General features: G+C 33.3%; 2 protein-coding genes across 3 annotated transcripts; one reads left to right on the top strand and one right to left on the bottom strand.

Moving 5' to 3' along the window:
* Positions 1-4,323, top strand: LOC106779475 (BES1/BZR1 homolog protein 4). 2 transcript variants are annotated; one of them, XM_014667585.2, is made up of 3 exons: positions 4-834; positions 3,184-3,941; positions 4,023-4,323. In XM_014667585.2, exons 1-3 carry the CDS (start codon positions 619-621, stop codon positions 4,024-4,026), a joined length of 978 nt encoding a protein of 325 aa, XP_014523071.1. In that variant the 5' UTR covers positions 4-618; the 3' UTR covers positions 4,027-4,323. The 2 variants fall into 2 exon arrangements, with proteins under 2 accessions (XP_014523072.1, XP_014523071.1); XM_014667586.1 differs by lacking the exon at positions 4,023-4,323 and having other exon boundaries at positions 1-834; positions 3,184-3,945.
* A 6,820-nt stretch (positions 4,324-11,143) lies between these two features.
* LOC106779463 lies at positions 11,144-13,834 on the bottom strand. The gene is made up of 3 exons (XM_014667567.2): positions 12,944-13,834; positions 12,005-12,122; positions 11,144-11,476 (listed from the first exon to the last, which is right to left on the bottom strand). Exons 1-3 carry the CDS (start codon positions 13,780-13,782, stop codon positions 11,261-11,263), a joined length of 1,173 nt encoding a protein of 390 aa, XP_014523053.1. The 5' UTR covers positions 13,783-13,834; the 3' UTR covers positions 11,144-11,260.
* Between the last annotated feature and the right edge of the window lie 1,577 nt (positions 13,835-15,411).

Here is a 15,411-nt window from a genome sequence, read left to right as displayed (position 1 = left end):
CCAACTTAGCTAAATTCAGAAAAGAATAGAGAGAGAGAAAAATGAGAAAAAGGAAAACCAAAACCAAATCAAAGTCATCATAGAGTCTCTCTACCCATTGCAGTGTGAAGTTCTCACAAGTTCACCAAGAAAGAAAGGGAGAGAAAGTGAGGGAAAAAGGTTAGGCCAGTGGTGGATCTAAAATCTCCAACACAACACAACAGTCTCTCTCTCTCTTTCTTTCCTCTGTTTCTCTCTCTATAAAAAAAATCCAAACACCATGATCATCAATTTGATCCGCAAATTTGGCTAATCAAGTGCCCCTCTTCACTCTTTTCTTTTTCTTCTTCTTCTGCTTCTTCTTTTTTTTCATACACAAACTTAAACACAAACACTCTCATTTTTTTTTCCGACCACTTTCTAAGTCAGATCTCCTCCGATCTCCGATCACTCTCCGGCCACAAACCCACATCCTAAATCCACTAAATGTGCTAACCTTGCCACTTCCACCACACCCTTGTCCCTGCTTGGTTCGATTTCCAGTGACAGACCCAGAAGGGGTTTTAACTTTGTTGGGTCGAATCTGGTCCAAAGTTGTGTTCTTTGAGAGGTTTGAAGAGGACCCTTTTGAGTTGGGAGATGACGTCGGGGACGAGACTACCCACGTGGAAGGAGAGAGAGAACAACAAGAGAAGAGAGAGAAGAAGAAGAGCCATAGCAGCGAAGATCTTCGCAGGTCTGAGGATGTATGGAAACTTCAAACTCCCCAAACACTGCGACAACAACGAAGTCCTCAAAGCCCTTTGCAACGAAGCAGGTTGGACCGTTGAACCAGATGGAACCACTTACCGCAAGGTACCAAATTTCCTGCATTCATTTTTTTCTTTTTCTATTTTCTCTACCAATTATCTATTTCTTTTGTTATGACCATTTTAGCTACTTTTGATTTTAGTATTCGTGTCAAAAACATTTTTTTATTTGTTTTTTACCCTGGCTAAAGCCTTTTCCCAGAAATGGGAAAGTGTTTATCTTGTTCTTCTTCTTTTCATGATGTGAAATAAATGTATAGTTTGAGGTAGATTAACGCGTTCCCTTGAATCTCTCTCTTGAGAGTTTGACAATTATTTAAAGGACATTTATTTATAAATATAAAGTTTAGTATGACTTGTTTGACAAAATTAAATATTACTTTGGACTTTTTTTCTTAAATTTTTTTTCTTTTATTTTCATTATCTGATAAACATTAATTTTTTTAATATATGAAATGGCAATTCATTATTTTAACAATTGGGTTATACTTGTTGGGAAGAAGATGAGATCTTAGACATGATGGATCATCAATAGCAAGTTTGACTTCCTTTGGAGTCTAAAAACTTTATCTATTTTAGGCTGTAAATTTTTTTCTAAATTTTTATATAAGAAAATTTCAACCATTATTGTCACTGTTCATACAACCACCATAAGCATTATATTCATTTTTTTTTTTCACCTCATTTCTTCTAATTACATAACTTTTCATACACAAAAATCTCTTTTTTCTATTCTTTTTTTCTATTTACATACTCCATCTTGCATTTTCAAATAACGCGAACATGGACTTGTTATATTATATAAAGTTAGACACTTATTCTTCATTTAACCTACACTAATACTTTTCATGTCTTCCTTTGTTACATTCTTTATTATTTTCTCTTCTTTTGTTTTTCCAAGTTATAAATGTTGTTATAATATATAAACATCATTTGTGGAGGCACCTTAACTATAAGATGAAATTGAAAAGGTTGATGCTATAATTATAAGAGCATGTGACATGTGAGATGTCTAAATAACTGATATAATTTAAATTGTGTGGCATAAGATTTATTTCTCCAAAAAAGTTTATATATTAAAATTCTTTGGCTGTGTACGGTGGATCCGGTGAGCAGTGGTCCTGGCATTGTTAATGGGAAAGCATCAAAGATTCGCTCTCTTTCTTGACTGATGGTCACCTGAGAAACCAGGACAATTTTTTGTTTTTTAGTCATTTACATCTTCACGGGACCAAAATGCCCTTACTGCTAGATGCTTCAATAATTGCATGAAGTGAACCTGTTAAAGGGGTATTTTGGTAAACTCAAAAGGGCAATTTTGCCAGCTTTGGTGTTCCGTGGTTGGTGTGTTTGTCTGATATTTTGCTTTGTGCAATGTCCGTGTTGCTGTGTGGCATCGTAGCATTAGCTTTTTGACTTTTTCAGACAGCGTGGCCACGTAGGATTCCATTTGGGAGTGTCTTTCGCCTCATCATTCACCCTTCTTTTGTGTCAATGTCACTGTTCTTTCTTTTTCTTTCTCCTCTTTCAGACAAACATGTTCAGATCTATGCATGCTTATAATCAGTCCAATATATTATATGGTATTAGATCATCACTGATAATAACTATATTTGCTATATTTCACTTTTTAGAGTGACTTCTTTTTCTGTCAAAATTTGAAAGCATTCACTAATTAATTTAGGACACTGTCTAATAATACAACATTTCTTTATCTCATAAATCACGTTTGGTGCTGGTGACTTTCACCTTCTTTTTTTTTTTTACTTGCATAAGCTTGAAATAGGTTGACACTGACTGACATCATATTTTCTTCTGCACATTCAATTCTTGGACCAGTTATGTCATATTGATTAGACTTTGCTAGCAATGCAGAGTTGAATAACTGATATATAGTTTTGCATCTTTACATATATGTAATATCTCTTCCATCAAACAGTTTTTTATTGATTGAATTTCATGGGAGATTCAACAATTTCATGAAACCAACATTACATATTTAGTGGAACCAACATGAATTCAGAGTATATGTGCATAAACTATTCATGAATACTTGGAGGAAAGAAAAATAACAAAGGAAATTAAACTAACTTCTTCTTAAAGTATAACTAGCTTTTCAGAAATCTGGTTTTTGAGACATACATAAAATTAAAGTTAATTCAATTTTTCTTTCTTGAAAATGTTTATGGAATAGTTTTCTCAAAACAAATTCTAAGTGAATAACAGTGTCTTATGAGCATTTATCATGTAGTTGTTGCCTGCTCAAGTGTTCAATTGCTGTAGTTTGCAGTTTTCTGGTCATGCAAATCCCATCTATGTGTACATATACACTACAAGTAGGTTCTCAAATTGTACACATCATGATGAGTTAATGGAAACAATTTTGTTGAATCAGGGATGCAAGCCTTTAGAGCGCATGGACATAGTTGGTGGATCATCAGCAGCAAGTCCTTGCTCATCCTACCATCCAAGTCCATGTGCTTCATACAATCCAAGCCCAGGCTCATCTTCCTTCCCAAGCCCATCTTCATCTCCATACACCAACATTCCTAATGCTGATGGCAATTCTCTCATTCCATGGCTCAAAAACCTCTCAACTGCTTCATCTTCTGCATCGTCTCCCAAACTTCCACATCTCTACCTCCACAGTGGCTCCATCAGTGCTCCTGTCACACCTCCTCTGAGCTCTCCAACCGCCAGAACACCACGAATCAACGCCGAGTGGGAGGATCAGTCTGTGCGGCCGGGGTGGACCAGACAGCAGCACTACTCATTCCTGCCATCTTCTAGTCCTCCGAGCCCCGGCCGCCAAGTTGTTGACCCGGAATGGTTTGCTGGGATCAAACTTCCTCATGTTAATCCAACCTCACCAACGTTCAGCTTGATCTCCTCAAACCCTTTTGCCTTCAAGGAAGATGGTTTGGCTGGCAGTGGTTCAAGAATGTGGACTCCTGCTCACAGTGGAACATGCTCTCCTGCTGTTGCAGCAGGAACTGATCAGAATGCTGACATTCCAATGTCTGAAGCTGTTTCAGATGAATTTGCATTTGGAAGCAACATGCTGGGGCTTGTGAAGCCATGGGAAGGAGAAAGGATTCATGAAGAATTTGGATCAGATGATCTTGAACTCACACTTGGTAACTCAAAGACCAGGTAGCACCTATTTCACCATATAAATTGAATTTCTTTGTTGGTCATTGTGAATCTTAAAAATGATGGTTTACTTTTTGGCAGATGATTATGGGAAGATTGACTTGTGTTGGTTTTGTTGATAGAGAAGGTAAGTGAGGTGAGTGGAAGCAGTTGGTTTCTTTTATTTATTTATTTTGATGACTTTCTCTTTTCAATTTATAGTTCTCCAGTAATATACATGTTTAGTTAGGTGTGGGGTGGATTTGCAACCCATACATCATTGTACTTGTTGTTAAACCTTATTATTGGAAACATCAGTATACATTGTATGGATTGGCTTGGTTTGCCACTCTAAAAACTCCTTTTTTATTGCATATTCCATATAATGCTCCTTTTTTATTCACTCTATTTTCCTTCAATTGCAAAATTTCTGCTGCTTACTTTCAGTTATACATCTTACTAAATTAACCTAATTTACTTATAAGAATGTTCAATTTGTAATAGGGAGTTATACATATATATATATATATATATATATATATATATATATATATATATATATATATATATATATATATATATATATATATATATACACATGTAATTGCTTTTAATCCTTATCTATAATTTTTGTTCTATAATTTAATAGATAAGGTAGTTACATCTTAGATTTACAGTGAATGAATGATAAAGGTGAAACATAATTGTAGTATAGGTATTATTAGAATCAATTAAACCTTCTTTTATATGTATGTATATATATAATACTACACAAGAAACAAGGAGAGATTGATTTACAATTACATTTTGCCTTTTTTTTTTCTTTTGAATATCACATCACACTAAATTATGTTTAACTTTTACACTGTTTATTTAATGTATTTTATTTTCTTGGATAATTTTGTCTGATAATTTACCTAAAATCGCAAGACCTATAATATACAAAATTTTTTTGCAATTAAAGAAAGTAGTACACACATTATTTAACGATTTTTTTTTTCAGAAAGATAAATATAAATTATTTTGTTGGATAAACTCAAGGGAGGTGTATCTCTATTAAAAGCTAAGTGAGGAGGCAGAATTCGTACCTTATATATACTCTGTTTACATAGGAATGAAAAATTGTTTTCATAATTCAACATCACTTGAAGAAAACAATGAACAACTCTATTTTTCACTAATATTTTATTAATTTATTTATATTTTTCTTTGTTTTTCCATGCCACGTTTTGAAACCAGAAAAACTAAAAACATTGTAGAGTCTCCAAAAAAGTTATTCAAACAAAAATATTAAAAAAATGCTAAAGGCCATTCTCCTTTTTCTTTTAATTTTTTTTTACATTCACCGATAAAAATTTACGTTATTATTTTATAAATTTTCTACTATTTGATTTTAATTAATTATTCTCATGGTATCTAGTTCTATACTTCATTGATTGAAGTAAACTGTGAGTCTATGTTTTTTTTTTCTCGTGTATCATGTTTGTGTTAGCCTCTTAGCAATCTTTTCTTGAAATTTCTACGAAAAATTATTGATGGAAATACCCGTAGTATATTAAAAGAAATTAACTTAATTGGTAAATTAAAAAAATGATTTTTTAAAGTAAATTAAATTATTATTTTATTTTAATTTATAAAATTCAAATTATTCTTAAATAAAATTATTTAAACTATATTTTAAAATTAAAAATGTTGAGACAATGTCTAGGAACCCTTTATTTTGAAGCTGAACAAAAATGTTGAACGAAATAATATATATAAAAGTGATTGTCTAGGATAACGAGTTAAACACTTTATATCTATTAACAAATCTTAAACGATATATGTTATTCCAAACAAACTTTGTATAAATGCTAGTTTACGTGCCATGCTAAACATTGATGAACATCTAATGTTTTAAGTGTAATGTACGAATAATACTTCTTTGTTTGTTGTGTTATTTCTCTTTATTTGTGCAGATCATAAAGGACAAAACTTTATTCTAAAGTTCTACATTAGTTTAGAAGAACGTTAAAAGATAAGAAGACATTATGAGAATGTTTTCTTAATGCCTTTTTGTTTGCTCAATCGGTTTAAGTAGCATAGTTGTCTTTGCAAAAGCAACATAGCATTTGATTTCTTATAAAAGGTTATAAACCTACGTCAAAGTTAATGCTTCTAAGTAGCAAATCTTTTTCAAAGTTGTTTGTATAAAGAATATTACATGAAGAGAAGAAAACAAGAATCATGAAAAGAATTTTATTGCATATACTCTTTCGTTGTCAAAACTCTCTTTCATCTACATTGTATAAGCTCTTTGAAAAAGGAAAATTTTTGTAATAAGTTTTTCAGATAAAATTTTTATTGCTCAAATATCCTCTCTAAGAGAATTCTGATTTGTACTTGTTTTTAAAAACACACTTTGTTGTTTTCATGGAATCATGAGTGTTTTAGAATACTTATTTGTTTAACTCAAGAGAGATAAACGTTATAGTTAGTTGGACTATTTAGTACCAGAAGTTGTTATACTCATTGTAAACCAGGAGTGGTTAAACTCGTTATAATATTTTCCAAAGATTAGTATAACCCTTAGTTGGAGTGAACCAGTACAAAAATAAATTTTCTTCCTTGTTAATTATTTAGTAGTTTTCTTTTTGAAACATTTATAAAAATTCTTAAGTATTTAACATTATGCAAAGACCGTCTAACTTCTGCAAACAACGTCTAAAACTTTATTGTTAATAACAACCTAGTTTGCCATGTTCCTTAAGGTCACCACGTGAGTTAATAAGAGTTTGTTTGATCCCACGACACCAAAATGTTTTTTTGTGTAATCATGTCTTCAATTGCTCCTACGATTGATCTGATTGGTCTCCAACATTGTTCGTTTGTCACAAAACCGTTAGAATGGTACTTATAAAAGACATTTCCATGCTTAATTCAGAAATGGCTCGAATGCAAGGGTATTAAATACACTCATAAAAGTAACCAACATCTTGTTTCGATCTCCTATTTATACAAATTGTAATGGACTTTTACTTACTAGTGGCTTAATTAAGGCACAAACATACCTTAAACATGATTAATGAGCTGATTTATAGAGCTGATTTACAGTAACCTATTTTCAAACTGATTAAACCACATTGACCATTCGATCAGTCGGTATCTAGCCAATCAGCCATCCTAACCATTACTAATGAACATTCGATGTTTTGTTTCTTGAGTTAGTATGTACTGACTTTTCCACTTTTAGGTCTTGCGTGCTTATACTACCTGGTGTTGCCGTTCGCCACCTATCGACTCATTACTATGGATCGATCCATACTATACACTACTGAATTAGAAAAGACTTATGTTAAAAAAAACGTAGGAATTTAATTCAACCTAAGTGTCATTATTATACACCAAAAACAATGGAAAGAGAAACTTTGTGCACCCATTATTTTATTACTTTTAGGATTTATCTTTGTTGTCATATGAAGGTGATTTCATGAATTTGAATGTATGTTGGGCTGAGCCAATTGGTTTATGCTTTCATAATTGCTTCTTACACTCTCAAATACATCATAAAATAGCCATTTTATTCTTGATAAAAAAATAATTTCTAGATTACATATAATGTATTTCAAAAGGATAATATATTTCAAATTGTGTAATCAAGATTGTATTTTCAAATTCAAAAATATATTATACAATTCAACCTACCTATCTTCCCCATTGATTCCAATCCCCTCTGCTCTCTCTCCTAGTCCTCCACCACAAAATGGAAATTTGCATTCACATCAATGCAACCTTCTCACGTTTCTTATTGTCGGTTGTCATTGCAAATTGCCCTTCCGTGAGTGGGTCCGGTGGTGCCTTCGTGGTGGAGCCATCAAACAGATTGCACAAAAACAATGGTAGTGGTCTAAGCACACAATATTTTTTCAGCACTTTTTAGGCTCTTTTTTGGTACTCTTTTGAGGCCTTTTGCTTAAAAGCTTTTATCACATCTTTTTTCACTCCTTTAAGGTGCAAAATAAGACCACCACACGCTTGGAACAAAGGTGATATATAGGTTTTAAGAGCCACAAAGACAAGAAACACAAAATAGAAGAAAATCCTACTAGAATCAAAATGAAGTTGAAAACTAAAAACGTCAATAGAAAAAAAAAAATTAAGAGCTTGCCAATGATCTAATGGCAAGTATAAACCCAAAACATCAAATATAAGACCCTCAAATGGTTGTATATGGTGCAGTTTTGCAAACTAAGTTATATATTTTTTTTGATGATTTTTCAAAGTTACTAGAAAAATTGACAAAAAAAAAGAACAACACATGACTCTAGACAAACATGGATGGATTAAAAAAAATTAAATTGACTCAATCAATGAAATGCACCGAATATCAATCAATAAAAGACCCAACAAAAGCTTAAAAACACATAATGGAAACCTACTTGGTGAAAATGGAATGGTTCTAAAAGATAGTAGAAATTAGAACCATAAAACACAAAAAATGAACAAGTAAAAACTAATAAAAAAAGATAAGAAAGGAAAGCATTAAACAACAAGGAAATAACAAAGGATCAAGACCAAGAAACTTAGCTCTTTGAAGAACCAAGGCTCTTGATACCAAATGATGGCAAATGCTCTAGCTAGGACAAGCCAAATATAGAAGCAACCAAGTCATGTACTCAAGATGTTCACGCTTTGATTAGGGTTTGCGAAATGGTGGTGGTTGAAGATGGTAGGCTCACGATTTTGGTGTGTTTAATGGTGAAGGATGAAGTGTTTAGGGTTCTCTAAGAGAGGTTGGGCCAACTCTTGGAGGAAGGTGGCTAGAGGAGACCACTTGGGTTGCTCTAGCCTAGGGTGACCTTAGAAGAGGTTGTGTGCACAAAATGGCAGCATAACTTTACTATAATTTCCAAGGTGATTACATGATGGAAAGCACCTCTATTTATAGGCTAAGGTGTCTCAAAATGGGCTGAAACTTTAACCTAAAAGAACCACCTTGGTTTGCTTGGAAAGCAAGGAGAAATCCTCTCCAATAGGAGAGAGACAAGTGGCAAAAATCCTCTCAAATGAGAGAGTGACATGTGGTCACTACCTATGGAAAAACTCTCCATTCCTAGAATGACACATGGCCACTAACTAGGCGGAAAAACTCTCCGATAGGGTGCTTCCACATGCCTTGGACGAAAATGACTCCTTGGCCTCCAAGTTTTTCCAAAAAGTTGACCCCTTGGTCAACTCACTAAAGAAGACATCCAAGCAAGGTCAACATTGGGCCTTAGCCCTTTGTTGACTTGATTGGTCAAAACCCTATTCTTCTTGGCCCAAAATACAAGACCCATCCAAACCTATACTACTAGGCCCAAGGCCCAAATAAAATCCTACACTACTAGGTCCAAATACAAGCCCAAAACTTATTCAATGATGGTCCATGAAAAGAAAAGTTTGACTTTGACTTCACCTTCTTTGTTTAACTCTTCTTGTATTTGTTTGACCATGCTTCTTGTGATAGAACCTTTGGTGAGATGGTTGCCATCAAATTACCCTTTTCAAGAACAAGCACCTTGAAACTTGAACTTGCTAGAATAACAGTTGTAACTCCTCTCCCATAACAAGACCCAATAATTACCACATCAGACTTTATTCCAAGGACATTATTTTCAGAATCCATAGAAACTTCAAGACCTTTCTCAGCAAGAGACTTAGGCAGGCTCTAATCACTCATTTGCAGCTTCCACTATTCCCTTTTTACGAGACCTCTCTTTATGAACCTTGCTTGGATCCCATCATTGTCAACCTTATATCCTATCGCTTTCCATGTTGGATTTTCACCCTTCTCATCACATTGCACATAAGGGAATATTCCATTACTCACACAATTAGTAACAGAGAGGGAAGAAATATGATGATGAATGAGATGTCCGTGGACGGATGTCCCATATCTGGAGCTCCGTTGAAGGTTCAATGGATGTTCGATATCCGTTGCAGCTTTCGTGTTTCTCTTTTTCTTCATTTAATACAGAAGAGAGGTGTATATAGAAGAACCAAACTCCATATCACCACGAACTCACCATGAATCAAGCAGCTCACCACCAACCAAGCACTAGTACAAATCAAGCAAAAGAGAAGAGAACTTTGACGTAAATAAGAAATTGGAAAAAGAGGAAGAGGAGAATAAGAGAGGAAGAGAAAAAAGAAGAATGTGGGGGTGGGCTGTGACCTGCGTCAAAGTCAATAAGAGAGTAAAAAATTAAGATTTTAAAAAAAGTTAAAGTAAAAGTAAAAAAAAGATATTTTTGGAATTAAAAAAAATTACAAAAAGTTAGGAAGGTGGAAGGAGCAAACATGGTGGTGAAGGGAGGAACACCCAGAAAACAATTGTATCTTTTCAATCCAAAATTACTTGTTAAACAAAAAATGAACATGTTAGTTGTGGTTGATCATTCTTTTAAGAAAACTAGACAGTTTCTTCATGCATTTCTATAAGTTTCTTCGTGCACCCCATATAAAAAAAAGAAACACTTATTTTGTCCCTTTTATAGTGTATAATTAGAAGAATATACATATCTCAGTACTTTTCTAAATGTAAAATCTGAAAGTAAAAGTGGTGAAGAGGCTTCTTCACATAGTAATTCTAAATTTGATGTTGGTAGCTTAAAATCCTATATTTGTAAGTTGGATTAAAATCAAACTGTGGCTTTTGCTTTCTCTACTTTCATAAACTATGAAAAAAATGTAAAAAAGATCTTTCTATATGATTTTAAACAAAAGATTATGAATCCAGTAATCTGAAAAGTTTTCAGATTACGTGATCTACAAGTTAAAATATTAAGTGATGTGTTTTATGTTGTACATTTTAAAATTAGTTTTTTTTTTAGCTATAGTTGTCACTAATGGACAAAAGTCCCTACTAGATACCCTTCCCATATGAACAACTCAGTGTTCATTGCAGTTCATTGAGTGTGCATATTTAATAACATTTATTTAATAATCAATTAAATTTTAAAAAATAGAATCAAGAAAAAATATATCAGAATTCTTTTAAATTAAGATGAACCAAAGAATTCAATGATCCTTTTCTTAATATTTCTTTTCTAATAAAACTTCACCCTATCCCAAACCAAAGCTTTTAACTATTGAAAGTCACACCATATTCCAGCCCATACATTTGTGCCTATTTCAAGCAAGCACTTTATCCAAAGAAAACGTTGTCACTCACCAGAAATGGAGCATTTAGGAGAGTATCATTTTGGAAGCTTTTAGCTTGGGTAGCAAGAAGAGTAATCTCAATAAATGGTCTACAAGGCCTGAAGATTATGTTCACAAGACTATGAAGAGAAAAAAGTGGTCAATCAGAAGCAATCTCAGGTGGTTGGACTCAGTTTCACAATCTCCTTCAGCAATTGACTGACCGACTTCTTTACTACATCAGGCACTACCAGTTGGGGGTGAACCGACTCTAAACCATATGAAGTGATAACCTTCATAACTGTCACTAATTCCAAATTATTTGTGTTAACATTCCATACACTTTGATTTCTAAACTTGCATGTTTGTTGGAGGGTGCATTTACAGCAAACCTGATGACAAAAGAAAACATATGTATAGCTAGACAGATACATATAATACAGGGTAAAACTTCAGGTGTATAAACATTTGTACTCATCTTATAACATAAACATCTGTATAAAATTTGTGAGGCCTTACAAAACTAGGTTATAATCTTTCCATAAGTTATAAGGTGTTTCCAGCTTATTTCAACAAGTTCTCTAACATACTTGTGAACAAAACTTATGAGTAATATGAAACAATTTAACCTTCATCTTATTTTGTTTTCACTTATAAAACAACTTACACATATACATTTACATACTTTTTCAATAAGGTTTCAATCAAGCAACTTACTAATACAAACCGTTTGATGCAGTTTCTTAACTATTTTTAATGTTGTTCTTTAATCGAAGTCAAAGTTCACTTTGGTGACCTATACTAACCTATAAACTAGACCTTCATTATGATTGTGTCAAAGTGACATTAAAATTCTGATTCAAGAACAATGCCATAAACAACTACATGCTATGCCTTTTCATGCATGCCATAAACCTTACAGTGTTTTCTGGGACCTCAAAAAACTTCCGCAGCCTTTTAGCAGGAAAGACAGCCTTGCTACTGGTGTGAGAGCAACCAAATGTAGCCACTTGCTTCAAGGCACTTCCTGATAACCACCTGTCAACCCAATTCCATGATAAATATAAGTCATTTGGGGAAATGTATGAAATATAAACACCAAGGAAAAGAATAAAATCAGAATTTATCGTTCTGCAAATTCCTTTTGAAAACAGACGTTGGTATTTCATTATACAAAGGTTTGGAATATTGCAAAAACAATGCAAGACATGTGAAATCCGAAATTTGATCATTTTCTCAGCAATGCAAGTCAGCTAAATGGACACTAACAAATTCTAAGGATTTTCTTCCATTAGGCATCAAATCATTCTATAAATATGAAAAACAAACATAATCCTCAAATAAGATATATCAGTAATCTTTCCACCACAAAATAATATTAGCTAAGCATTTCATAGTTTAAAGCATTTTCTTGTAGTAAATGGTTACTTCAGTCCTTGAAATGGTTAGTTGCTTAGCTAATACATTAAGGCTGCCATGGCTTTTTAATTTTGGACTGATTTGAGGGTGATTTACACTTTCAGAGACTCTATTTTTATTTTTATTCGCAATTTAAGACCTAATAAAGAGACAACACAAAAAAAATAAAATTCAGGAACTAAAACGACCAGCACCAAACTAACACATAACCATAAATGTTGGAGTTCACATACATTATATGATCAAAATAACGCAAAAATATCCTCCCTTTACGAATTAGAACCAAACCCAAATCAAAACAATAAGAAAAACTAATTTGAGTACAAAATCCGAGCTTGAAAAAACCCCAACCCCATATGTTCATTCATCATCGAGACCGGAACAGTATACGATAGTAATAATTATGATTAAAAATATAAGTTGTATTCGTTTGATCTTACTTGGCAATTTCCTGGTTATCTTTGGCGAATCTCTGGGCGGCAAACTTGATATATCTTACGGCGAAGGAACTGGTAAACCAATCAAGATCAAATTTTTCCTTCAACTGTGAGAAATTGGCGTCTTTAAAATACCCCTTCTCGAACAAGTGCTGCGCAAACATCTTCATGTCGGGTGAAAACTCTTTGACAGTCACTGGTTCCTTTGGATTCGTGGGATCTTGTTTATTCTCCTTTGGTTTCGTGGGAGGTTTTTTATTCTCCTTTGGTTTCGTGGGAGGTTTTTTATTCTCCTTTGGTTTCGTGGGAGGTTGTTTACTCATAAACGCAGCGAACAAGCTCATCCTTTTAGGAATCCCTGGTGTTTTCTCTTTGAGGGTCTTAATGTCTTGCTCCAACTGCTTCAGATTGTTCTTCAGTTCCGTTGCGGATTTTGATTCGGTTGGCTCTTCGTCGGAGTCGGAGGTGGTGGTTTTCTTCGAATGGGCAATGTCCAATGGCTTCATGTCGGGTGAAAGCTCTTTGACAATCACCGGTTCCTTTGGTTTCGTGGGAGGTTGATTATTCCCAAACGCAGCGAACAAGCTCATCCTTTTAGGAATCCCTGGTGTTTTCTCTTTGAGGTTCTTAATGTCTTGCTCCTTCAAATTGTTCTTCAGTTCGGAGTCAGAGGTGGTGGTTTTCTTGGAATGGCCAATGGCTTCGGTGAAGAGGACGTGCAGGGGCTTTATGCTGGGCCGAGCTTGGGCTTGGGCTTGGGCTTGGGATGCAATGAGTCTGCGAGGGGTTTTGAGGAAGCGGTAAGGGTTCCGGCGAGAGAAAAGGCCTGTGGAGATAGGCATGGTGCTAGTCGACTAAGAAGGCCGAAAGGGAAAGGAACTGTTTATATCATTATTTTTCTTTGGCTTCATTGAGTTTTTAATTCATTAGTAAATCTGAGTATTATGAATTAATTTTCTATTAAAATTCTTATTTTATTAAGTATTTCTAAGGATGTTGATTTTAGATGATGAACCGAGGGAAATGGAGTTGATGTATTTGAAAACATTGAAAAGTAAGTTGATTATGATTATTTTAAAAGATTTAGAAAATGAATTTGAAAATAAAATTTATAAAAGTTTGTAGGAGATTTAATTAATGTAATAAATTTTAAAAAAATATTTTAATAAATAAAAATTAAAAATTATTAAATAGTATTTAATGGTAATAGTAATATAAAATAATATTTATAAATAACTTTTTTTTTTATAAAAAGTGTTTGAAATAATAGAATTAAAGCAAAATAATAAATAATAAATATAATATATTTTTTTATAAATAATAATTTTTTTTTATAAAAAGTGTTTGAAATAATAGAATTAAAGCAAAATAACAAATATAATATAATAAATAATAAATAAATTATTTTAATATATAATTTAGTCGCACGTAATATTATTTTTGGTCTTTCGTACTAAAATAAAATGTTTTTTTTTATTACTTTATGTTTTGTAAAAATATGTTTTTAATTAAAATCCAATTACTAAATAATAAGCTGTGGCTAATATAATGGAAAAAATATTTATTTTCATTAGTAACGGTAATAAGTTGGGTCAAATATGAATAGTGTCTATTTTAAAACCTTTAGGTATCCGTGAATACCCACAAAAATTTAAAAAATATATTTTATACATTTTAAAAATAAAATTTAAATAAAAAATCTAATATATGTATATAAATTAAATATAAATTAAAATTTAATTTTAATTTAAAGGAAAACCAAAACCTAATTCAAAAGACCTAAACCCAAATTTCCAAAAACAAAATTGCAAACAAGATCAGAATCATAGAGAAAACTGCAAAGCACTCCAAGACAAAGCACACTAAAAATTCTCAAACCAGAAAAGAAGACCAGAAACTCGCTATAAGGTCATGAAAAACCCCAATCCCAAGAACCCTAACCCTAAATCGTGAGAAACAATAACCCTAAATTTCCGATTTCAAAACTCTCAATCCAAAATAAGAACTCCCAATATTTCACCAGTACCTATACGAAAAACAAAGAAAACTCAATCCCAAAATCGTGAGCCAAACGTGAGAATCAGACCCATGTGCTGCGAAGTCACTGCAAAACGTAGAAGTGTCCTCCTTTTATAAGACGAACCATAAAAAGTAAAGGGAGAGGAAACCTCCCTCCTTACGCAATGAACCAACACGAAAGGAAGGAGAATAACAAGAAAGGTCATGTGCCCTCACGAGGCACCAAGGAAGTCGATAACGTCGTCTGAGTCACGCCATTGCTATAATATCATCTTCGACACCACAAGGCCACCTTTTTGCTCGAGCCACCAATGATTTTCTCCAAGCCGAGTTGCCCGCACGAGAACAGGTATAGAGAAGAAGCTTGAAGCTTGTGGATTTGCTCGCAAGAACGGGTATAGAGAAGAAGCTTGAAGATTCTGGGTTTACTCGCGAGAAATGTCAAATAAAAG

This window comes from Vigna radiata, unplaced genomic scaffold, assembly GCF_000741045.1.
Source record: "Vigna radiata var. radiata cultivar VC1973A unplaced genomic scaffold, Vradiata_ver6 scaffold_283, whole genome shotgun sequence".
Taxonomy (NCBI): Eukaryota; Viridiplantae; Streptophyta; class Magnoliopsida; order Fabales; family Fabaceae; genus Vigna; species Vigna radiata.
The sequence above is the reverse complement of the archived record's forward strand: the minus strand, read 5'-3'. Positions and strand labels throughout refer to the sequence as shown.

Coding starts and splice junctions, on each gene's coding strand:
- LOC106779475 (XM_014667585.2), top strand. CDS start 619: ATGACGTCGGGGACGAGACTACCCACGTGGAAGGAGAGAGAGAACAAC. Junction 835..3,183: donor ATGGAACCACTTACCGCAAG/GTACCAAATTTC, acceptor TTGTTGAATCAG/GGATGCAAGCCTTTAGAGCG.
- LOC106779463 (XM_014667567.2), bottom strand. CDS start 13,782: ATGCCTATCTCCACAGGCCTTTTCTCTCGCCGGAACCCTTACCGCTTC. Junction 12,123..12,943: donor GATAACCAGGAAATTGCCAA/GTAAGATCAAAC, acceptor TTGGGTTGACAG/GTGGTTATCAGGAAGTGCCT. Junction 11,477..12,004: donor TTGAGGTCCCAGAAAACACT/GTAAGGTTTATG, acceptor TTTTGTCATCAG/GTTTGCTGTAAATGCACCCT.